Raw genomic sequence first — 26,661 nt, 5'->3', positions numbered from 1 at the left:
TTACAATGAGCAAATATTTTGTGTGATCGATCTCTGGAACCCTGTGCTATTTATTGTCTAGCATGGCCCAGGTTTTTGACCACCTGTTTATAAAGGTGGTTCGTTGAGACAGCGGCGATCCATGTTCTGGTTAAGAGAAGCCCTGGGACGCACGAATCCAGAAAATGGGTGATCATACAGTATCTTCCAAGAGCCGATTAAATGCGAAAAATAGGTCTATATAAAATATGGGACGATCCAACATGAACCTACTATTATCGATCCTCCCACTACATCCCCCCCTCCCCACCACCACCACCTACCCTGGGCTAGAGTTCTGGGAGCTTCCTCCTTGTGAGGGTTTTTATGCATGGCCGTCTGAACATTATAGAATACCCATACTTAGCTGGAAGTAACAGCTTGCATATTTACGTAATTGCATTTGAAAATCATAGATCTCATCACGTAGGGTAAGTTGGCCCTGGTTCAGAGCTGTAGTGTGGCCTTTTCGGGGTCCCTCTTGAAGTTCCCCCCCCCCCCCCCTCCCTTACCCCTTAGACTATCTCAGTACCGCAAGGCCTCGGGTTGAAAACCACTTATCTAAATAATCCCACTGTTTATACTATGATGAACAATGTGCGTGTGTACGCGTCCATTCCTTTTAAGTTAGCAAACTATCCGAAGATTCAACTGCAAGTACGCCTACCATCCGAATCTTTGTGCATACACTCAACACTAAATCAGTGAGAATCGCCTGTGGGTGTGTGTGTGTACGGGAAAACTCGTGCTTCTGAATGACATTACCTCGTGCTCAGAATTAAATACATTTATAGTGTATTTCGTTTTGCACCCATCCATCTCTAATCACGCTTTTCTATATGCGTAATATCCATCGAGGAAATTTTTTTGCAGGTGAAAAAGAATCTCAACACACACCATTCATTGCACATAATCCGCCCTGGGCGCTGATGTATGAAGGCCATCGCAAATGTGTATGCATGATACCATCTTTATCCTCTTCATGTTGTTGTGAAACCAATTCTCCCCCCCCCCCCTCTATTAATGAATTCCATGTGGTATTTTATGGACCATAATAAAATTAAAAGGAAGCGAAAACAATATCATGAGCCCTCTGGGGAATGAATATTTCGGTTCCGGAAATGAACTCTAATATCAACTTGTGTTTTAATTCAGTGCTGAACGTTATTGCTCGTGTTTTGCGCAATTGAGTTGAGTGATTGCGCAGTTCTTTCTTTTTCTCGGTGGCGCCTTTACATTTGGCATTGATGAATGTTTGCGTGTTTTGGTATTTCCCTGTTGGAAATGTATCAGGTGTGGGAAGTGGATTTTTAGCTTGTGAGCAATGATTGATTCGTCCCTTCCTTCCCCATGAGAGAAATCGATCAAACAGGGTGATATCGATTTCGATCTGCGCGGTCAATTCATCAATGGGTGAAAAATCGTGATTGCCGGTTTCTAGCGTTTCCATCTTTCCCTAAGATGCAAGCAGGGCTTCTGATAAAATTCTTTAACCTTTGCAGCTGCAATGACGAAAATTTTGGGATCCGGAAATTTCGACCCCGACATTGCGCCTGCCCTGACCGTATAAGCGACCATATAGCTGGGTCAGTGAGTGTGATTGACTGTGTAAGTGACCAAGTGTGTGTGATTGACAGTATGAGTGACCGTTTGCGTGACCAAGGGAGTGACCCCTCACTTGGTCTCATGCGGTTACATACTGTCACTCACTCATACGGTCATCCTCCCACTCACTTGTTCACTTACTTACCCATTCCCTTCGTCAGCCTTACGGTCATTCTCATACATCCTCTCCCTTGGTCAATGTTATTAATTCACTCATACATCCACTCGTTTTGTCAGTCTTATGGTTATTTGTTCACTCACACGGTCAGGGCAGGTGAAATGTATCGGGGTCGAAATATCCTTTAGCCTGACGAGATATCTCGTCTAACTTGATTCGCTTTACTTTGGCAATCACGGAATACCTTGCTTCCTAAAAAATTCTCTCATTCCGGCAATGACAAGCCCAGATAATTTTATTATTATTCCTTGTTGTTTTTATTCTTAGTTTCGGGGGTAAGCAATATCATCGCATAAAATCAGAAAAAAATACTCTTCTTTAAAATAGATAGCGATTTCTAGAAGGTTTAGTGATTTCCACTGTGACAATTGTAATGCAGATCAGAAAAAATTTAAAAACCTGCTAAAACTGTTCTAAAACTTGTCACCCGTGGGTCCCTTGCCCTAGTCAACGTTTACCCGCAGCCTCCAAGAATGGTGTAAACCAGGGGTTCTCAAACTTTTTCTACCCGCGGTGCTCTTTACCCCCTAATCAACGCGTATCCGTGGCTCCCAAGAGCAGTTTAACAAAGAATCTCCTCGAAAAACCTTCGTCGGGCTGCCTCTTCGCGGCGCCCCTGAGAAATTTTGGCGGCGCAAAGTTTGAAAACCCTGGTCTAAAGAAAGTTACGTCAAAGCACCTATAAGGCGTGCATACCAACATCGCCAGATAGTCGCGACGCCCATTCTGGGATCCACTGATTTAAGCCCATAATCAAAAGACGCGCATCTATAAGCAACGCTGACGCAGCCTGTCTCATGGTATTTCAATTCTTGAATGCAGTTTTTATTACTTGCAGCAGGCGCAGATCCAGAGGGAGGCAATCACCCCACCAAAGAGCCTGGTAATATGAGGAAAAAATTGGTCCGTCCCCTTAAAATACGGGACGATCCCGGACCTACACAATCTCACCTCCCGATTCATCAACTTGGATTCGCGCCTTCTTGCAGCCTAGGAATATGTACAGGGTCTGATTTCTCCCATGGGCAAATAGGTCCCATGATTTGAGGGCATATAAAATCAAATGCACAATACAAAGTCGAATTTCGATTTAACGTCACTATTTATTTGGTAGAGAATTCTGGTGCTATAACGAGTTGGGCATTATATCGAACATTTCTGGTCCAAAGCGGAGAGTTGGAATGATATCTAGAGGCGCTATAATGGGGGTTCAGCTTATATTTTCTTATAAACCTTTGTTTATTCTAGAAGTTAGAGGGTAGGGTCGCATTAATTCCTGCCTTGTCATGCCCCCCCCCCATGTCAAAGTCGGACTCTGGATACGTATGTGGATATGATTGTTGATATACAGCCAGCCCCTCTTAAACGGATAAAATCCTTTGGCGCCAAAATTTCTCTTATAGAGATTATTCTGTTAAGTCCCCATGTAAGGAGGCCCTAACATTTTCCATGGGAGAAGTTAGGGTTCTAGAGGATTTTATCCGTTTATGAAGGGTATCCACACATTATTCGTTAACAGGGGTATCCATTTAAGCAGGGTATCCATTATCTATGTAAGTGGGCTGACTACTTTCATTTCGGGGCTGATTGTCCGAAATGTCTTAGGGAAAAAATAGGTGCAGAACATCCAGTTTTGAACGAGGACATTCCGAATGATCCGTAGTCCATTGGACTCGTTACTCTCGCATCATCTCTAGGATCAGCCTCATTCTCAAAAAAGAAAGATCGCATTCTTCCTGACAGTCATTTGAAATGAACGACCATCTTCAATATTCAACGACAGTAATATCTTTGACCTTCGTCACCTTGACCCCTTCCACGTTATGGCTAGTATTACTTTTTCTTCTCTATGTTTTATAAATAACCATGATCCAAAGTGGGAAGAACAAAAAAAAAGATGAATATACCTCTCTCTCTCGTAATATGTTATTCAGTGTATGATCTACCGTTTCCTTGGATGAATAATTTTTGTGGTGCTTTTTGTTTTTTGCAGCAACAACGTGACGTTCTGTCTAGAATTCTTTTCTCCAGAGATAACGTCATAGAGAGAAGTTGGTTGCGTCATTGAGGTTGAGTTCTCCATGGAGGCAGGCTCTTTGGTAATTTCATTCGGTTGTGGAGAGATAAAAAAAACCTTTGCAACGTCATCCGAATATTTCAGTTATTGTATAATCCTCCGAAGATAACGGAAGTTCTTTTTTATTGCAAGAATTTTTGGACGCGATGAGATTGAGCGGAATAGGATATAGCAGGAATAAAATTTGTGTACTTAATCTGTAGTAAAGGCCCAACTAGATTACAATTTTGTAGCACCGCGCTCATTTTCTGCACACTATGGCTGATTAGACCGGGACCCACAATTTATTGCCGTTTCCGAACGGTAGCCTCTTTCATACTCACCGAAAGGTTGGTGCACTAACCCCTCAGTGTGGGACTTCCTGCGGTCATGTCACCGTTTCTGTGGTGCCCAGCTGTGTCAGGAAAGTTTCTGACAAGGATGAACCTGGTAAGAACCTATTGAACTCGCGACACCTCTGAATATCCTTTGGTACTTTCGGCGAGTATCTTATCGACCTGGGCTATCACATTTGATCATTTTTGTTGCACCGCGGTCATTTTCTGCACACGAGGGCTAATTGGACCGGGCCTGGGCTATCTCGCCCGACTAAATTATATTAAATGTAACAAAGTGTTACTCAACCGCTCGTGTGTGGACCGGAATCGGTCCGTGTGAATTTTCTACCGGTCCGCAAAAAATGTTTTGCCGTTAGGCAGTCTGCAGACTATTTTTTCTATTTATTTTCTTTCTGGTCCGCAAATTATTCTTTGAATTTATTTTTTTTTGTCCACTTTGCAAATAATTTTTCGTACGTATTTTACTTTTTTTCGGTCTGAACTATTCATCGTATTTGTTTTTTGCCTGTCTGAATTATTCCTCCTATTTATCTTTTGTCGGTCCGCAAAAACTATTCCTCCTACTTATATTTTTTCAGTCAGCCAATTGTTTTGCCTATTTATTTTTTCTTGTCCTAATTATTCCTTCCATTTATCCTTTCCGTCCACAAATTACTTTTCCTTATTTATATTTTGCCCCTCCACAACTTATTTTTCGTATTTATTTTTGCCTGTATGAATTAGTCCTATCTTAGCTGGTCCATATTATTTCTCATTTCTGTCGGTCCGAGAAACTGTTTTACTCTTTCCGCCGGTGTAAACGGGTTGAAGAACACTGATATAGATAGAGTCGAGCCAAAATATTGAAATTCTCTGTTAGTTTGAAGAATGAAGGATTCAACTTTCGGTGTCATGATAAGATTGCAGTTGCATTTTGAGGAACAGTGGGTCCAGTAGAAATTTTTAACTTCCAGATGTTTCGTTTACATCCGCAGGGGTAATCTTTAGTGGAGGCTTGAGCGTTGTCACTGCGCCGTTTGGCTATCCTGAGACAACTGAGGCGGAGTTTTTCGCCTCAATTGGCGACGCACCCCTAACTAGAATTATGAATTGCCAGAGCACAGCTCCAGCCACAAGTGAAGATTACTCGCAAAAATGTCGACGAAACATCTAGAACAGGAATCTTCCAACGCATGGCCAGAGGGTAACAAGGGGACCTCACATGTCTTCTTCGTGGGGCACCGACGATTTTGAGAAAATAGTTCCTTAATATTAAAAAGCAATTTAAAAATTTTCACGAAGTCCACAGGACGCTAAATTATACTGCGATGTTCAGAACTTAGATATTTTATGGATTCACGAGTTACGCTGCATTATGCATCGTATAAAGTTTTTTTGTATCCGGATGCCATCTTATAAGGCTTAAACACCACTATATGATTTTGTAGCCCCATGAGCATCACTGAAATTTTTAATGTCCACTATATCTAAAAGGTTGAAGACCCTTCGTAGTTTAGAAGTTGAAATTCTGCTGGACCACGGCCGGAACCATCTTATCAATGCGATATGCAAATTCATGCTCACCTCAGCAAACTTAACGTAAGTCAAGTTGTGACTTATTATAAGCATCATACACACAGTCAGGAAACGGAAAACTTTTAGGGTTTTGATAACAATACCTACTGAATATGCATTATTCGAGATATTTGGCAAAACTATCTTGCTTGCGTCTCCAACAGATGGTGCCACTGAAACAACGTAACTTCCAGTCGTCTTCCAATAAGATTAGAGTGGATGCCGCTGAAGACGTTTTTCCATTTAAGAAGTCTGTCTTGCTTACACATTTGTGTAGATAAAATAGGGATTAATTAATTTTAATTCAATCGGATTCGATTGTATCTACCCAAATGTCTGACTGAGGGTCGGGGCAGCATAAGTGAAGGTGCAAGAGGTGCGGTGCAACCGGGTGGCAGCCTAAGCTTTTGTGTTGACACAAGTTTTTAAAATTTTGGGATAATAAAAATTCATACGACACCACACCATACTGTCCAGGTGCGTAATTAGACTGGGGCAACCGGGGCGCCCCCCCCCACACCCCAAGGACACGAGCCGAATGGGGAGCCTCACAAAAAAATAATTAGTACTTTTTTGCATGACACTTTCAAGAGCCTCCATGGGAAATGTCTGCCCCGGGGTGGCTCACTGATTGCTGTCACTTTTTCGAGCCACATTTTGGCAACGAAAATGTTGAGAAAACTTGAGAGGACAGACAGGGTCCGAGGCCGTAATGGCAGAAACAAGAATAGACTCTATCACATGTATCAAGTGAGCAAATGGAGCAAGTGTGTGCCTTGTGGTTCCCCCAGACAATAATTTTACGTGAGCGGTTAAGTACAGGCAAAGAAAGAATTTAGATTCTCACTTGTCTAGGGCGTGGAGCGTCAGGAACTCCTCCTAGTTGTTGCCCTGAGAACCTTGGAATAAGTATTTTGGCGATAACAAGCTTTAATTGTATTAAATTTAGAATAATTAAGAAACCTCAATCCTATAAGGGAAGAAAATATGATGGCAATTATCACCAATAAGAGCTGCAACATGGAATTACTCTAAATGAGAAATCTAAATTTATAATGTCAAATAAAGGAAAGTGAAATAATTCTGGGGGGGGGGGGGGTGAAATTAAACAGTTTCTTTAAAAGCGACATTTTGTTTGTTAAAAAATGGTGCGCAACTTCGGGTGGGTAAAAAAAATCGAGTTTGTTCAAGTGACCCATAGCCCTTGAAATTGGTTTTCTGTGGTTCCCAATTTCGACACATCAATGCGAGCTGATGTCCCCGTTAAAAAGTCTCGCGACAGAGCAACAAGCAGTGCCGTCCTAACGCATGGGCCCAAACATGAGAACCAACTTAAATTTCCGAGAACTTTCCAGGTAGGGCCTCAGAGAAACCAATTGGCCAGGGGGCCCATGATGCTCTGGCAACGGATCTGGCAACAGGCCTACAAACGGTACAAATATTCAATCATTACACTTCTCTTCTGAAATATAGATTGGCAACACTGAAAAATCACACACCACTAGATACGCACTCACTGTTAGGTACTCACACTTCCGGCACACCTCACTAGGTAGTAAATTAATTGCCAATGCTCTTTCAACCTCCCACTAGAACAAGTTGAGAAACAAACGCATAGTTTAAAAAATTGATTGCAGATGGCAGCACTACACGTAACAAGCATTACACGGAAGGTTCACTATACATACACGCTCATTCCAACATGTACCAATTCGTTAGAAGTTCCGCAGAGGAATATGGACGAGGTGCATGTCTGGTTTAGTAGTAGTAATAGCCTCCCACTAGGAACGTCTTTAGGGGCAGCAAGTGAGCTAGAGCCACTCCTGCTGAGGGTCAGACGTTTGGGTAGATGCAGTCGAATCCCGTTATAACGAACTCCAAATGACTGGAGAAACCACTTCGTTATTAAAAGATTTCGCGAATTTCAGCATTCATTAAAAAAATTTCGTTGTAGATTTAAAATTCCCACTTATTTCGATTTTTTCAAAAATGTTGAAAGAGTAGATGGAGATATGCCGTATTTTTTTAATGCCACATTGTTTATATTAAATATATACTGTAGCATCAATTTCAAAAATTTACTTTTAAGTTTTTCTTTAATCCAAACTCTCCTGTCGAGGCTACTCATTTGGAAACAGAAGAAATGCGTAGCACTGGCTTACCACAGATTTTATTAATTTTCACGCACCCGGTGTTGGTTAAAAACTTTTTCCGCACCCCCCCCCCCCCAAAAGCCATAGAACAACGAGTCTTGTCCAATAGTTCAGCAAGCTAATTCTCTAATACTCAGCAGCTCTTTTCTCCCCCCCCCCCCCTAAATCCCGATTTTACGGTATCATTTTTTTTTTGATCCTCACGTATTCCCAAGGGATCAGCATGATCCGTCCAGGGAATTTGTTAGTGATGTATACTAACAGTACCTAACCTACCTACTTGTACCTAACAGTGAGTGCGTATCTAGTGGTGTGTGATTTTTCAGTGTTGCCAATCTATATTTCAGAAGAGAAGTGTAATGATTGAATATTTGTACCGTTTGTAGGCCTGTTGCCAGATCCGTTGCCAGAGCACATTTCTGTGTTCTTTTGTTGATTTTCAGTAACTTGCTTTCGGATTCGTGATAACGGATTGTCTATTTCGTAATATCGGAATTCGCAATACATTGCTCTTATGTAAACTCATTTAAGGATTAGAAAAGTTTTCGTTGGAACGGGATCCGGCTGCAGCTTCATCCCATAGTCAAAGACCAGTAATATAATTTATCCACGTTGCTAAATTACTATTATATCTCAATCCTTCACACTGATTTATTAGACCACCCATCGTGTAATACTTCATAAATGATGTACGACAGTAATTACAGGCGATCGTTCAAGTGTGTATTTTGAAGATATTTGTCTTTGGTGGAATAGTTTGAGGTCCATTTGACCCGAGAAGCGTGACTGTGGCTGTATTGCAATACTATCTCCCCCCCCCCCCTCCTTCACAGAGATGCAATATGCTGTCAAAAGATGGCTGTTGCTGCTGCTACGGATGGACGAGTCTGGAACATATTGTCACAAATTGTGAAAGGTCGAGTTCATCATCTTCACTCACACGATCCGTGAACACAAATTACATGCCTTGTAAAGAATGCCAACTTTTGTTTCTTGCGGGAACAATTTCATTACTGTGCCAAAAAATTTGCTATGCACAGGGATGATCGGAACAGCGCAGCGATTGAATCATTTCCGATATCGGAGAATTCTTTTTAATGTATTAAGATTTCTTTTTTTTTTTTGATCGACTTGCCTTTGGCCCGTTTCTTTGTCTCGAGGCTAATCAGGTCTCAAACAATGCTTCGAAATAGTATTGGTTGGTAGGTAGGCCCGTTTGTGCCTACCTTGTTCTTCTCCTCCTCCGAATTCCTTTTTCTTTTAGTTTTAGAAAGGGGGTTCTCAGAAACCGTCGCGCTCTGTTTACGCCATGAATGGCTGAAGCCATTTCGGAATTATTGTCAATCTCTATTATTGTCTATTCTTTTTTCTTGCAACAAAAGGTAAATTCTTTTTCCGATTCGCCTTCGGCTTCACCACGTGTTCAGCCGCAGAGTTCTTTGGTCAGTGTCTTTCATAACGTTCTGTGTAACGGTGGATGAAAGACGTCCTGTCGCATTTGGACACTGAGGACTCAGTCGAATAGTTGGTGCTGTTGGTGATAAGACATCGCATCACTGAAGAGATTTTTGAAAGTAGACGCATTTGGGGTATAAAACTATTAGAATTCATCAGTTAGACTGCATCACCATCATTCACGGCAGTGTATCTCAAAGTTTACGTCACGGCAAGCAGGAAATATTGATGTGTGTGTGCCTGCTGGAAATTGGTTCTTTTATGCATGCATGATATCTACTAAACCAGGGGTTCTTAACCTTTTTAAGCTGCGACCCAATATCAATAAGATCAGCTTCGTGAGCCGTGGGATTTGTTTTTCGAAATTTGTGAAATCGGTGACTTAATAAGTGCGTTTATTACAAGACTGCAAGTGGATTTGATCGACTCATCTAGGAAACCCCTGCGAATCAAGACCTTATAGCTCAGGCGTTCCTGGCCGTTACTGGATTTTCCATAGCTCACTGGTCGTTAGGGGATTTGAACGAGCCCATCTTACTTTTGCAAATTTGTGTCTGCACCCATAGCCCAAGTGTTCCTCGCTATTAGCATATTTGAAGGCCCGATCTCACCCCCTACAGATTTAGTTTGTGTTGGGACCTATAAGTTAAGAACCCCTGAACTAAATTATTCTAGAGAACCGCTGACATGCTATGACAAGGGAACTGCAGCTGAAAAAGTCTGAGAACCACTGATTCACTGTAATGGTCATTAAAGAAATACCGAAATCGCGGCAAAACTGTTTGGTAAAGAGTCGTGTATGCAAAAAAGACTTCGTAGCAAAGCGTGAATAATAGCTTGAGAATATGATAATTCCTTTTCTGATGGATACGTTTCATTTACTTGTAATACGATGTGAATCCTAACTGTATTTGGAAGAGATTTTCTCATCAAAGACATTAACTCTCTCAAACTTAAGTGTGAATTCTGTCGACTCTGTTGAATTATTCAATTCCGAGTAAAAAGGAATAAATAAAATAGAATAGAAAATCCATTTCGTTCATCAAATAAGATTGTTGTGTGGCCTCGATACGATTGACTGGCGATTGTGCGATCTTTTCGTGGTTTTTCATCGAACGCCGTAGTTTCCGGCATTTTTTGCAGAAAATTTGCTTTTCTCCCCGATTGTTCTATTGGACACGATCATCAAGTTCTCTTCGTCTTCGAAATTATTTCGAGGACTATAATGGAGAAACGGGAAGGAATCTGTGGTTTTACTGATAACGTGAGTATAAAATAATTTTATTTACTCACAAAAATGCTTTTTTGGAAGGGTTTGTTTGCACGATATTGACCATTTTGTGATTTTTAGCTTGGGCATTTATGAATAGAATTGGGGGGGGGGGAGGTCGTGTTTTGTTGATGAGAAATGTTATTATAAATATTATAAGTGAAAGAAATTTTTTTTTTTGGCCAACAGTTTTTGTCAAATTTCAGTTGAACTTAATGGAATCGGAAATTTTTTATAGAGGAAAAAATTAAATACCAGCGAAAAAATGGTTAAATTTATTTAACATATAACTTTTTAACTTTGATGTTTTTTCAAACGTAGTTGTTTGGGGCAATTGCTTTTTTTTTTAAATTATAATCTTGTGATATAGCTTTATGGAAACCATTTTTTCAATAATAGTTTTTCCAAGTGCGATATTCACAACAATCGTTTTTTCCCAGCGTCGCTATTCGTAACGATGGCTTCACAACAACGATGCTATTCGCAACAGCCGTTGTACAACAACAGTGCTATTTACAACAATCGCTGCGCTTCCCAACAATTGTCATTCAAACGAAGCTCTTTCCAACAATTGTCATTCAAACGAAGCTCTTTCCAACAATTGTCATTCAAACGAAGCTCTTTCCAACAATTGTCATTCAAACGAAGCTCTTTCAAACAATTGTCATTCAAACGAAGCTCTTTCAAACAATTGTCATTCAAACGAAGCTCTTTCAAACAATTGTCATTCAAGCTCTTTGAAACAATTGTCATTCAAACGAAGCTCTTTCCAACAATTGCCTTTCAAAGGATGTTCTCTCTGGCAAATGCCTTTCAAAAGATGCACTTTGCAAAAAAAAAAAAATTAATTATGTTTTTCCGTCACTTCATTAAATAGCCTCTAACTTTGCTGCACACCGTAGGTAAAGCAGTTTGACCAAATATTTTGTGATTGCGCACGTCGGGCACGTTCTTATTATTAATTAGTAAGCAAGCTGTAAGAGAATACATTCTATCTACCGTTTTCAGACGTTTTCCCCTTTAGATATAATCTCATTTCGTATCAGATTTGATGGTTCGTATATGTTTTAGTCTGTCGAGGAAAGTCTACATCTTTTTCCCTCTTAGTGAAATCACATGACAAGGAAAAAGATATTCAGGCATGATATTGCTTTTTCCCATAAATGTTTATTTTACTTAAGGGATAAAAAGGATGATATATGCGCAGAATAAATTTTCGTAAAATCCTGTACCAAACAGGATAAAAAAAAATTCAATAATATTTTAGCTTAAAAGATTTGTTCAAGGACGTTTCATTCTGTATATTATTTGAAATGTCAGTCGTGAACGTATTTCCTTCTAGGATGTAATTAAGCGGTTTTTGTACTACCTTATTGGTCAAAACAAAGCGATCAGCTTGTGTGTATTCAGGGCTGTCACTGAATGATTAAGTAGTAAAACACGTGGAAATTGACAGATAATTCATATAAAGTGAAACCTTGATATAATGCTCTGCGGAACAAGAAAACATATTGCTGTACAAGAATTATTATATCGAGAGGCAACGTTATCGCCACGTGTCACCAATTTTACGCTGCTGTTGACATCTTTTCTAAATCGGCGCTGCCTCTACCACCAAAATATGAAATGAGCCTTCAGATACAGGGTGTTCCACAAATTCGTAAATAGTTGACAAATTCATAGAAATTGAAAAAAAATTGATATGATATTTGAATTCGGTTTGCGAAAAAGTTATTTTCACGAAGAGGGATTTTAAAAAAATTAGTTCAAGTTTATTGTCGATAGAAGGTTAGGGGCCGTTCAAGTATTACGTCATCATCGATGGGGGGGGGGGGTTCCGATTTTCTGACTTTTGATGACAAGGGGGGGGGAAGGGGGGTTTGGATAATGCTTACGTCATCAGCCACCCTTTATGAAAATATGAGTTAGGATTCAGAGGGGCAGAGCTGATGACGAAATTTTGCTGAGGGGGAGGGTAAAAAATGGCTAAAAATTTGCTTACGTAATACTTGAACGGCCCCTTATGACGTTTTTTTTTAATTGAACCTTTCTTCTGTATCTGGAACGTTTGTAAAGTTTCAGCCGGTGAATCGTGACAGGTACAACTTCACCAATAGTTTTTTCCACCGATGTCGACATCACAATGTAAATCTCATTAAGAGGAAAATGGAAAATTCAGATATGAGCTGTTAATCGTACACCCTGCATTTTACAGTGCTCTGATTTCATATTTCCAGTGATTTGCATTCGAGCAGTGCTTCCTGACGACAAAAGTTGTAAAATTCTTTTTTTGTAAAGAAAAAATTCCCCCTTCTTGATAAGAACCTTTTCCGCAAACCGCATTCAATTATTCATATATTCCTAAAGGGTAAAGCCGACTGATCTAATGTATTTGCGTATATATATAAATTGACATCATCATGCCCCCCCCCCCCCCAGACTTTCAAGTCTGTCTCTGCCTATGCACATCATTGATGAATTACAGAATCCGGAATTTTTAATCTGCGATTAAAGGGTGGGGGCTCCTTAAACATGGCGAAAGACATGCTCTAATAGAAATATCATTAGAAGTACTATATTTAACCATTGATTTACTTCAAATGTTTTTCACGTGTTCTTGATTGTATGTGCTATCCTATGTTCGTACATAGTTTTACAGATTTTTGCTACTTAATTTTTTGTAAATTTTCAAACAGCATGCATGCATGATAAAATACTATGACATCCATGTAATTGAATAAAGATTGATTAAAAATATAGAGGAAACTTTTCGGATCATGAAATGAAACAAAAGTTCGAGATTTCATTGACTCAATCTTATCTAAAATTATATTTTCAATTTAAAAATGTTTGAAATTGAAATTTAAATAATAATGAAGTCAATGAAATCTCAAATTTTTGCATCATTTCCATGAACTGAAGTTTTCTTTATCTTGAATCAATTTTTTATTCGATCGCATTGATGTCATGGTATTTTATCATGCATGCAAGCTGTTTTTAATGGGTTTTTTTTTAATTTACAAAAATTAAGTATCTAAAATATGTAAAACTTTGTAACAGCATAGGATAGTAAATACAATCAAGAATGTTTAAAATATTTGAGCTAAATCAATGGTGAAATAGTATTTCCAATGATATTTCTATTCGAGCATAGTTTTTCACCATGTTAAAAGGCACGAGACCCCTTAAGTACTATGTAACACTTCTATTGATGAAATCGTGACACTGGCTAGTCACGAATGAAGCCGTTGACCGACCCAGTCGTGTCAGTGAACGTCTCACATGCTTAGTTTTTATCGCATATTTGAGAATGGATTCAATCTTATTATGCAAATTTCGCACATTTCAGACAAAACCGTTAGTCGAAATAACTATGTATCTCATGGGACATAATATGGTAATATGAAATCAATACACGCGCGTGATCTCTGTCTCCGATCCACTTTCACTGGCTATCTTCAGCCGAGTTTCATAAGCTGAATCATTATCATCACCAAATCGATATCTACGCGTGTAGTAGATTATTTCTCCATCCTATTTTCGTCAGCCATTGTTTCCAGATAAGCACGTGCCACGTGCGAAGGTTTCCCAAGTTTCGTATTCGTATCGATAATTGACTCTGTAGTTTTCTTAATACATCTACGACATCTACGTCGGGTGGAGAAACGTCCCTTATCACTATGCTGAGCTTACTACGCTACATTGATTATGATAGTTTAAAGAAACCATTATCTAATAATGACGTTCACGAAATCGATACGACAATACCTTCCTGATTATATATTGATGGCTCAAGTCTTTTTTGCCTGGATTGCCGTCGAAATCCTCATACTTAAGTCTCACATTCGCGGTGTTTTGATGGTTTTGCAAATATTGAAAAAAATAGCTTTCATAGATTAGCGTGTATTTATGTAGGCCTATGACTTAACGGTAAAATGTCTGTTTCCTGTTTATTGTTTTTATATAATACGTGGTTATATACTGTTACTACTTGTGGAATAAATTACAATGATACCTCCGCTAATGAAGATAATTCGTTCCGGAATCACGTTTGTTAGCCGAAACATGATTTTCCATAGGTTCCCATGGAAAATCGTTTAGTTCGGTCCAGGAACAACTGCCTGAAATTTAAAGATAAATTGTATAACATACGAAGCGGAGCAATAGGAAAAAAAGACAAAAGTCTTACCGAAGGCTAAAATGAACAGCTTTAAAATTGGATAAATAAGAATTTACAGGAAGATGAGATACTAAGATATTTTTTATTTTACACTGTGCACAACGAATACCAGCTTTACCAAACTAAACACAATCCAGTTGAGTTCGTAGGTGTCCCCCATCCATTTGTGTTTTGGTCAGCTCATTTCTGTGTCTTGTACATGCAGTTGGAAAAGATACGCTCTTAGACTGTCAGTTAGATGCTAATAAGAATCTTGCACTGAAAGAACGCGTACGCTTAAAACATAGGCTCCTGTTTTCAATGCATTTTCTACTAGATGTTGCTCTATTCCATGTAAAATGAAATATTCAACTTTCAGAAAGAGTTCATGGAATAAGTTTTTTTTGAACGAGATATAGTCACACACATGTACAAAATCTGCGTGTGCATTCGGAAATGAGCTTCACAGAGTTTGTCGATCTTCATGACCAATCTTGACCTAAATTACGCGACGTTAACCGGAACTAGAGGGACGGGGGGGCGGTGGTCTGCCACCTGGGGCAGTTTTAGGGTCACAGAATACTGTTACAAAATTATCGCATTTTAAAGTTGTGCGGGCGGCAAAAATCAGTCCCTAGAAAAACTTCCACTATGTGGGACTCGATACATTTTAGTCTGTCGATGTTGACGTGACGCTTTCACGGCGTGTCCTCGAGTTTAGCCCACATGGGTAGAGGTCAGAGTTGCTGTAGGGCCAGGCTGCGGAAGATAAGAAGTTAAACACATTTTAAAATTTGGAGCCATACTCGGAAGTTTTGGTTTCGTGGGAAGCTAAATGCAGCTGGAAGTTCCATGATAAATTATGGAGACAACTATTTAGCAATAATTAGCTGAAATATTTCACTATATGGATGCAATATCTTTGGAGACTTAGATGTGGGTGCTTTTTAAATGATTCTCTCGCAATTGTAGTTGTATGGTGATACTTTTTGTAGTAATAACGTTCTCCAACGATGATATTTGCAACAATCGCTGCTCCACGAGAACGGCGCTATATTCGCACCAATATTTCGGAAATATTCCGATACGAATATTTCCAAAGATATTGGGAAGGCTTAAAATATTTGGGATGGGGAAATCGGACCTAGTATATACATAAGTATTATGAAAAAAAATTGTGTTTTAAAACTGCCACTAGAGTAAACTCTTAGGCAGCGATGAATTTAAGGCCACTATACGGGCTGTCCCAAATTATTTGCACAGTGGATATCTCTGCAACCGTTCATTTTCGAAACATACTTTCAATTACAAAAAGTTTTCAAATGATGTGCAGTTACTTAAAATCTCAATTTGTTTCAGGGGTCAAATAAATTAATTTTTTTAAGATAACAGCTGCGCAAACAATTTCGGACAGACTAAACAACTACCATATACAAATTTTCAGCAAGAAATAAAATGACATTTTAAAATACCTTGTGGGACCTTATCACCTGAAATACACAAACGGGTACCAAATTAATATTTCAGTTGCTGTTTTTTGAAGTGCTCCACCCACAAAGCTGTCTCGCTGTACCATAATCAGTTTACGGAGCACATGTTTTTAGACGACTGAGAATATAGATGGCAACAAGCGAAACCGATTCATGGTGTTTTAACGGACCAGCAGTACCTAAATCCAGGGTCCCGAATCATATGTGGGGGTGGGGGGCAGAGAGGGCAGAGAAATTGTTGAACGCTGTCACAAATTCTGAAGTTATTTCTTTCATATAGGATTCTGAAATTTTTGCTCACTAAATTTCAGATTATTTTCCATTCATTTTAGGATTAGTTTTCGTTGATACCGGAATAATTTTTCATTAATTCCTTAATTATGCTGTTCGTACATTTCAAATTCGTCACGTTTCAATTTCAAATAATAGTTTAATCTCATAAAATTTTGCGAAGATAATTTTCAGAATTCCTGTGTATTTTGTAATAATGTCATGCCATGTTGGATGCCGAACTCTACCCAGAAATACTGTACGTAAAATCATCGCTCAAGTGGGCCCTGTTTTGGTCAGAGTCCAGGCTAATCTAGGATGTAATGATCCATAGGCCATCGAAATCTTTGAGACACCTCCGAAACAATTGATGCGATACATGGCCCCCACAGGGGTAGGGCTGACAGCGCACCAGCCCAGGACTAATATTTTTTTTACACTATACATTTACTATAGAAGAGCCCATTAAAGATTTCAGTCTAGGGAGCCCGAATCTGAGATGTGGGGCCATGGTGCAACAAATGGATAAAAACTAGATTGCAAGCAGTCGTACGACTTATCTCACGAGACTCTGCGACCCATAGGTCAGTGACAGTATTTACTGTAGGATTCTATTCTGAAATAAGTTTTCATTCTGTCGACACTTACGAGGACATTTCGTGGTCATGGAAGGTATGGGAAGAATTTCTTACGGCCCATAGTAGAGGTGTCTGTGTAAGAAAAACCATTTGGTGGAGTCCAAAAGTCACGTTTTTCTAAGCCATAATAAAAGAAAAGAGGCCACGAGCTCATCCCTTTTTTTTCGGTTTGTTATCGGCCTAAGAAACATTCTGTATTAGTCATATTTGCTTTCGGATGAAATACCGTGTTACGGGAAAAATAAAAAGCTGCGTACTCCGTAAACTTCGTGTGGGTTTCTGTTTACGCGCTTCTGAGGTTTCTAAGGTCAGGTGGAAAATGTGTAAATATGCACATACGCCACAGAACTTTAGACAGATGGATGCACCTGCGGTTATCAAAGTCTGCTTTCACACCGGATAAAGTTTTTGTTGTATTTTTAGGTGGGAAGAATTTACTTGAAAAATTGGGGGTTTTTTTCTTAAAATTCTTGAATCTTATGCATTTGAATCCCCACCACTCCGTCTTGTTGGTAAATATTCCCAACTGTAGTCTTCTTACCCCTCTAAAAGTCTAATTTCTTTGAGTGTAACAATCCCCACGTGTGAAATTTTATTCAACAGGACAATGTATTTCTTAGGAATGAAGGGATTTTTGTTCGCATTTTTTCATACGCCTTCTATTATCTTTGACAAAATGTTTTTTTTACGAATCATTCATTTAATTTAATCATTTATTTTATTTCAATCTCTGGAGAAACAGCTGCGGATATTGCGTATAGATCCGCACTAATAGATTTAGATGATTTTTTACGTGTGATACTTGGATTATGCGGAAATTATAATATTTAATTACTTGTAAACTGCCACAAATGAGGAATCGTGTTGCCCCAGAAAAAATTGAAATTTTCTTGAGTTTATTTAGAGGGGGAAAAAATTGGTTTTCTCATGGAATAGCGGAAGTTTTTGTTTTGAGTAATTCCGTTTGTTTATTGTTGAAAATGTTTCTCTCGCCATTCAACCGGGAAAAATAAAAAAAAATTATTTTCCTATATCAGGAAAAGAATTTCACAGATTGATTTGTCGCGCCATCTATCGCCTTGTCACGTAACTTCAAACGCTCTCGGCTTTTTTTTTCTTTTCATGCAAAAAATCAGGCATTCAAGATTTTTTTAACAGCCTATTTCAAATATAAACATGGTCTCACCATGGATTACAAGGGCCTTTAGAACAAATGTTCGGATGTTAATCCCGGCCATACTTTCATTTTGGTTGACACGGGAACCTACTATCATAGGTATAGGAAGTGTTTCAGACCCGTGGGTACTCTAGATTGAGCTTTATGCGGGAAATAGTCATTTGTGATTCATTTCTGGAGGTACGCAAACCTTTTCCACAAAATTATGAGGGCTCGCCTCTGGATCCGACGCTACTGCCTACTATGTTTCACGGACCCTTCATGTCCATATGATGAAGTTCGTAGAACCCCTGCGTCAATAATATGAAGCCCACGGAACCAGTGTCAATGTGAAGTCCGAGGGCACCATCTACAAAGTAATATTAACAAAACAGCAAAGTAAAGGGTAGTGAGTAAATTGTTCTCCCGTCTGAGCTCACGGACCTCAAATTTCTCAAAGGACCTCTTAACGGGTCCGTTGACCCCCCTGACTTTAACTGTGGTGGGGTAAACCTAATACCCCCGCCTCGCTGCATCGCAATAACAATGTCCCTGGATATTGAATGGTTTTTACTGAATTTGTGTGACAATATTTTAGTTCAGACTGTGCATAGTAAAATGTATCGTGATAATTTGTTAATACTGCATATATTATCGAATAAGTTAAACGTTCACTAGCCATTAGTGAATAGGTAATAATAATATCCTTTTTAAATTATTTAATAGCAATAAAGTTCTGTAAGTGCTGAAAAATGTTTTTATCAAAAATAATTTCTTGTAAATAAAACAATCACTATACTTAATATCGTTAGCATTTGAGAATTACTAATTAGGTTTTATTGCATATTTTTGTTTATTATCGATTTCGATTGTTATCTTGAATGGAATTGAAGTTATTGAATTATTGGTTCGATTCCGGGTTTCGCATCGTTGTATATGGTCATTTACTTTACTACTTCATATAAATGTTCGAAAATAATGTAAATAAAGCGGAAAAAGTTATCTGGGAAAGCAATAGCAGGAGTAATTTACTTCCAATGTATTTGATGGGGGATAATAATATACTCTATATCCGCATTCCTCCTGGAACTGTGATTGTTTGACTTATTGCAAGCCCGAAATGGGGGTGGGTTTTCCCTGCAGTAATCTTTAGTGTGTCAAATTCCAGAGAAAACAAAGATAAGCACTATCACCTGCGCATTACTTATACTGATGGTTATGCATAATTGTCGAATGAAATTCAATTTATCAGTTTACGTGATGGGGGTGCACTACATATATTTTTCTTCATGAGAATTAAATTTAAATAAGTGTTAGTAGAACAAAAACGCATAAATTATATTATCAGCATTGTAATGTTAACTTCCTTCATTTTCATCAACAGCCAACATCACCGATCGAAATGTCCGATAAAATTAAGTAATTTATTGACGATTCACAGTGGCGTCGGAGCCGTGGGTGCTCGAGCACCCATGTTTATTTGCGACACGGGTCCGAGAGCCCACAGAATTTGGAAATTAAAATTTCTTACATAGTGCTCAAGACGAGGACTCGTAGGTTCGGAACACTTCTTACGCCACTGATTCATCATATTTATCAATTATTATAGCCGGACCCCGATATAATTTAAATTTTATGATTCTACCCCGATGCAATTATAATTCTATATTGTATCATACGGTGCGATTACGATTTATCATGTTTACTAACGACGCGACCCTTAGTAATTATACATAATCGCCGGTTAAAGTGATAATTTTTTTAATACTTATTAAATTTACCAACGACGTTTGGATACTAGTGTAATCAACGATAAATATTGATAAAATTTAGGGAAATTTATCAAATTTACCAAAATGCTCTGTGATTATCATAATAACCTGATTTATCTAATTTACCGTAACATACACATTTCTTCACTATCATGATGCCCTTGAAAAGTTATCTTCCTAACTTTATCGAACAGATCCTTCCCCATCGTTAAACTATACATCATATCTTGAACGATAACAGATGAAACATCAGTATTTAATGTTTCGAGCTCAATAATGACTCATATATAAAACATCGGTCTAATGCTTATTATGAGTCTCTTTTCGCCTTTATTATTATTTACTTATAACACTTGTGTGTAATGTCAAAATGAGTCATTGAAGAGTTTATAAAATTGTATGATTGGCGCATTTTATGCGAATAATGTGACACACCACGTGCGATATGTGTAAAGAAGCGTAATATCAATCAAATCATAAACAACTAGGTTACAGAAGCGGCCATCTTGTGTTGAAAGTATTTCCACAGCCTTACTGAAGAAATTAATCTCTTGTCACTCTGATGAAAGTGCTTATAGCACATGTTTGAAATTCTCTGAGAGGGGCCTATTTTAGGACACTTCATACATTTTTTTTTATTTCACGTGCTCTTTGGAATGAGTCCCTACGAATTAATCCGATTACTCCGTATTATTCCGACTATTTCCGTTTCGAAATAGGCTTCGTTATTTGCGTTGACATTGAAATATTATAAAAACATTCAGGGATTTTTTTCTATGAGAATTTTCCAATGCCTCGCTTTCAAGATGAAAATTTTAAAATATTTCTAAATATCTTTAAAATAACCAAAATTTTGAAAGTAAATATATGCTATCAATTTCTGTTAACTTCAAATGTTTTTTGTAGGTCAGAACTGAAAATTTTCTATGAGAAATTTGTTGTGCTCCCTCTCAAATTCAGTATGCTGCTACCCCTCCAAAGGTCAATCCTACGTACGCCTCTGTAGGGGACCACGAATTTCTTGAAGCGGCCTTACCTTCCGATGAGAGCAAGTCACTTGAGTTATTTTTTTTCCCTAGACGTCCGCAAAATTCCCACTTGAAATAAAATTTAATAGTGAGTGGCGTCTTGACGGGTGTAGTTGCCGGTCCCACGTTCAGGGCCGCAACCGGGGGAAGACGAAGAGCAGGCGGGTTTATTTTAAACAATTGTCGAATTAACGCTTTCCCCTAGTGTTAGAAGATATGAGTTGGTAAAGACTGAGGTGGCAAGAAAATGAAATTTCTGAAGAAAGGAGCCATATAAAAGAAAAATTGTTAAACTCTGCTTTAACCTCTTCCCTACCCGAAAGCACTGAAATGAGTTTTTTTCCAGCTGACCCTCGTTAACCCTCTCACGTTCCTTGGTTTAACCGGGGGGGGGGGGGGAAAGGAAAGACTCCCTAATCTTTGAAGAATTATTTTTTCTTGAGGATCAACGTCCCCACATTGTGCCCCGTAATACAGACAGCCATAAAATAGAGTAAATTGCACCGTCACACCGAAAGATACCCAGGCCACATCGCCATATGGCAATATCGGCTCATTGTCCACACGGACTGGATACCTCTGGCAATTTATTCATAAAAAGCATACATTACAAAATATACATTACAATCATAACTATAAAATCATAATGTAAAATCATAATCTAAGTGTAAAATCATAATCTAAGTGTAAAATCATAATCTAAGTGTAAAATCATAATCTAAGTGTAAAATCATAATCTAAGTGTAAAATCATAATCTAAGTATAAAATCAATTGCGAGATCACAAATCTACGTATACAATCGGAAATCAAACATATAATCCTATATATTCCATATTAAATCTTAATTCGAATATAAAGTCCTAAATCACATATTGAATTCAATAATGAATCAGATAAAATTCATAATCGATTTCATCCTCAATTTAAATCGTTCGATTTCCATGACATTATACTGGTCTTGTGCTATCAGTTTTCTTTGTAGTTTCTTTTTTCTTTGTGACCGGCGAGGTGGTAAAGTTTGTACTTGTGCTATAGGCTGATAAGGCGTCCGTGGGATCACTTTGTCTTCGTTGTCCTCTATCCATCTAATTATTTTCTTGACTTTATTTATTCTACTTTTGTTTTTAAAAATCTCTCTGATCCGGAGTGTGGCATTTTCAGCAGCGGGCACAGCCATGTGCCGGGCCCCCGCGCTTTACGAGGGCCCCGCACTCACGGTAAACTATTGGAGGCTTTTATCAATTCTTTAACTATTTTTCCGTTAATTCTGTGTTTTTATTGATTCTAGAATTTTTCCCCGTAATTATCCTTTTCATCAAGTCCGGAATTTTTTCTCGTTAATTCTGAATTTACATAAATTACTTCCTCTCCAAAATACACAAAATCTGAGGGGGGAGTTGAGCATTTTTGGTGCCCCGGAATTGATGAGACGCAATCGATCCCGATATTATTTTCGTACCGAGCTCCTTGCCTTGTAAGGGCAGCCATGGCTCGAAGGTACACGTCTCCTATGTCTTACTATTCAAATCTGTGTGAAACATATAAATACAGTATGTTCTCCTGAAGTGCAACATCCCATATTTTTTTAAATATTGACAATACATTTTTTCCGGCATGTAATAGCATTCAGGATTCCTCATTTGCTTATTATGTAACCCCTCAAAATTTTTCTCCTTTGTGTATTATTTCAATGCTTGCCAATTAAAGGGTTAACTTCTTGTTCAACATTACACGAGGGTGCCGAAATGAGTTCTCGTCCAGCTGAAAAAAAATAGGTGTTGGTCAATTACCCCCACGATCGTTTGGGAAGAAAAAATGAGTCGATTGCTCTCACCTTAAATTTTAAGGAAACGGGTCGTTTGCCCTCTTCCTCCAAATTTCTTAACAATAGCAGATAAAGCCTTTATCTGAATTATCAGATTATCCCTGCTGAGTACAGCAGGAGAAATTTCGTTCATCCCTCTTTTTCCTTTTATAATATACGACAGCTGGTAAAGGTACAAAATGGTCTGAACAACTTGCATCCGAGATATTTATTAATTACAGATATATAAGAACAATTGTGACCGAGATTCATAATTTTTATATGATCAAGGCATGCTAGAAAATGGTAGATTCTCGCAGCCCTGGTTCCCAAATTTAAAATATGATGAATAAGCAGTACGGAATACATTGCAACAGACACCAAATTTTGAAAAATTATTTCAATGGTTCATTCTCATGAAGTCAGAAGAGACATCGTATTAACCGATATTTCACTGTATCCGATTATTTTATAAGTGGGCGTGACTTATCAAAAGAATCAAGTATTCTGTAAATTGTTTAGAAATCAATTTTTCGGATAAAAGGAACGATAGAAAGTAAAAAGATGTCACTGAAATTCGTAAGAGTAAAATCAGGAATTGTCATTTAAAGTCAAAGATGGATAACGTTGCAAAACGAACCTAATTTATCTTGGCATTTTTTATGGATTGAGGTTCACGAAAAGTTGGAAGAGAAAATCGTATTAACCGATATTTCAGTATATCCGATTTGACTGTAAACGGACTCAAATTTCTTAAATATTTTTCTAATTATAAATTACAGTACATATTCGAGAAAACATTGTTATTCCAGAAAAGTAAAGAATATATCGTTCACATATACAGAAAATATACATAATTGACAATAGATGCCTCTAGTGAAACCGAAACTAAATTTGATTGGAACGCGTAATTGTCGAAACCGAAACCGGGTGTCAATACAATGACTTCAATGATTCAGGTTTACGAGCACAAAATAAATTAAAATTGTTTTAACTGATATTTGACTGTATCGAATTTAATTTTCATCAAGTTCAGTTGTAATAAATTTTATTAAAACACTGACAATTTAAATATAAAAAAAAAAAACAGAAATAAATGTAACACTAAAATGTGCATCGATTAAAAAATAGTGTCTTGAATCAACAGTAGATGGCAACAATAAAAACATTTTTCTGGCATATCGTGTCAACACATTTTCAATTGTTTAATTTTTAATCTTTACCAAATTGCACATAATTTTTATGGTTACTGGTTATTCAATATGTTTGAGAAATTTCAAAATCTCCCCCCCCCCCCCGATCACCTACAACAAGGATGCTCTGCCTTTTGGGGAGTCTCTTCGAGAACGTGTGCCGGACCACATGATATAGAAGTGTGCTGCGAGCTACTTGAGTCATTTGGAAACATACCCCGGGACACTTGAGGGGGTATGGTTATTTGTCACGGGCCACATCAAATGACTCCAAGGGCCACATTTGGTTCACGAGGCCATGGGTTGAGCATGCATGACCTACTGTGACGAAAATCAGACTGAGGGGCAATCCAGCTGTTGCGGGGAACACATTGAAAATTCAAAGGACTCCATTTTGAGAGCAATCGACCGATGTCCAAAAAAATACCTAGTTGTGTCCCTGTCCACGATTTCCTTTGTCAAACAGTGTCCCCCCCCCCCCAATTATTACACTTTTTCCCTAAAGGATCAACATTTCTTTTGCATTCTACAATACGGAGGAGCTCGAAATAGCAAATTGCACCTGCCGTAAAATGCTGAGGCTTGATCCTGTTTATTAAAAGACAAAACTGCCATTTTTAGTATTGATTATAATTTATATCGATTTTTGTTAATAAATATTCAAAGATAATCTCAAGAGTCATTGATAAAATCGTTTATTGCAACTGACAGGTTATAAACGGCTTTACAAAAAATTGAAGAAAATTTATATGTAAATTATGCGAGAAAACACGCTTATAACGAAGTGACTACCAGAAAATAGTCATTAGCGCTTTTGGACTTTTACCGGCATACTTTTTTTTTCTATTTTTAATAACTACAGTCATAATCTAACACAAGTTATTAATATTCATTGTTTCGTCTTGGAAAACCGGTTCTAAAGAGAAAACCATTTATATGTAGTTGTAATGATCTTTGGAGAAGATTCGCCCTAAGATATCCACCATATCGTTTGTTGCTATCGTTGCGATTTCAGATGGACCCAAGCAATCAATGTTCTCAACTTCTTATGGTCAGTAGGGTTTAGATAATTATGGTCAATGCGTGTTTATCACAATAATGCTTTGATAATATGATGACCATGATCAAGGTGACTGATTTGTCCCGCTCGATCGATAAAATTTAGGACAGCTTCCAAGAATGTCCCGCCGCCTTTCTTTCTCGTGAATTTTTTTTTCCCCGGTACAATCCTCTCCCTGGTCTTGGAACCCCTCATGAGATAAAATATTCAAACTCAGTTATAACGACATTGAAGATTTCTTGAAGTTTTGTCATAACACGAGAACCTTTTCCAAGTCGTTATATTAAGAGAAATATGCCCAGTTCCTAATGTGAAAATGAAGTTATTTTACTACGATTAGGGTGGAATCCGGAAAATTCACCCCCAACTCTTCGTCGCCCTGACATTTCACCTTGACTGAGTGAGTAAGCAATTGAGTGAATGACTGCATAGATAGGTGTGTGATTATATGAGCAGGGCCACCCTTATCAGACGCAGGGCTCGGTGCGAAAATAATTTCTTGGCTCTTACTCCGATTTTATATATTTTATGGGGAGGAAAAAATCGGCATCCAAAAATTCCTAAATTATCACAGAACGAACTTACATATTTTGAAGGTGGCCACCCACACAGATTCACAGTGGGGATTTCCCGATATATAATGCAAAGTTCATCGACAACAACTCATGAGTAAGTGACATAATGAGTGAGTTGATGAGCAAATGAGTGATTGATCATGTGAGTCGGGAAGTTAGTGAATGAGCAAATATTCGGGTGAGTGAGTAATGAGCCATTCATACGGTCGCTCGCTACCTTGGTAACTCACTCGATCACTCATACGGTCACTGGTGTGGTTCCTCACTCGATCACTCATACGGTCACTGGTGTGGTTCCTCACTCACCCATTCATGAAGTTACTCACTCACTAGCTCATTCGATCGCTTACTGAACCACTCGGACACTCATTGGTGACGAACTGTCGGTGAATTTTCCTTAAATCCTTTTGTTCACCAAAATTAGCGCTTTAGAGCTCCTAACAACGCGCCTCCGCTTGTTGCTCGCAAGCACCGTGGTACTCCTCTCCAAAATGTTCATCTTGATCGATATTTTAACCAAACCATTCCATCCCAAGCTCACTTAAGAATACAGTATTTATTTTGCTGAATAGAGTTTGAGCATTAGAATATCCGAGTTGCGATATGGGTGCTCTTCATGGTGCTTGCATCATGGGCCTCCGGGCCAAGGAACTTTTCTGAGGCCCTACCTGGAAAATTTATGAAAATTTCAACCGGTTCCTATTTTTATTCCCCCCCCCTCTTGAGCTACCCGTGCCGTACTCGGGTTGACCCACGTGTTAAGATGACACTGCTCGTGACCAGAAAAAAAAGGGTTGATGACCCCTAGACGGACTGTGAGGCCGTACTCATTATATCGGACGTCAACTGCTTTTTTTTTTAGATATT

At 38.4% G+C, this 26,661-nt stretch overlaps 1 protein-coding gene across 2 annotated transcripts in view; it reads left to right on the top strand.

Annotated features, from left to right (window-relative positions):
- The window catches only part of LOC149064467 (rhophilin-1-like), a 77,023-nt gene that overhangs the window by 14,161 nt on the left and 36,201 nt on the right, over window positions 1–26,661 (top strand). Inside the window, exon 1 of one of the 2 annotated variants that reach the window (XM_089254592.1) lies at window positions 9,346–10,642. The exons of the other annotated variant lie outside the window; for it this stretch is intronic. Within the exon in view, the coding sequence (XP_089110718.1) occupies window positions 10,604–10,642 (39 nt within the window). The 5' untranslated portion in view covers window positions 9,346–10,603. Of the gene's footprint in view, window positions 1–9,345; window positions 10,643–26,661 lie in introns of those variants that run through there. 2 annotated transcript variants of the gene reach the window in all.

This window comes from Pholcus phalangioides, unplaced genomic scaffold (assembly GCF_987345545.1).
Source record: "Pholcus phalangioides strain wild (caught in Gottingen) unplaced genomic scaffold, Ppha-v1.0 ptg000042l_1, whole genome shotgun sequence".
Lineage (NCBI taxonomy): Eukaryota > Metazoa > Arthropoda > Arachnida > Araneae > Pholcidae > Pholcus > Pholcus phalangioides.
This window is presented reverse-complemented; position numbering and strand designations above follow the sequence as displayed.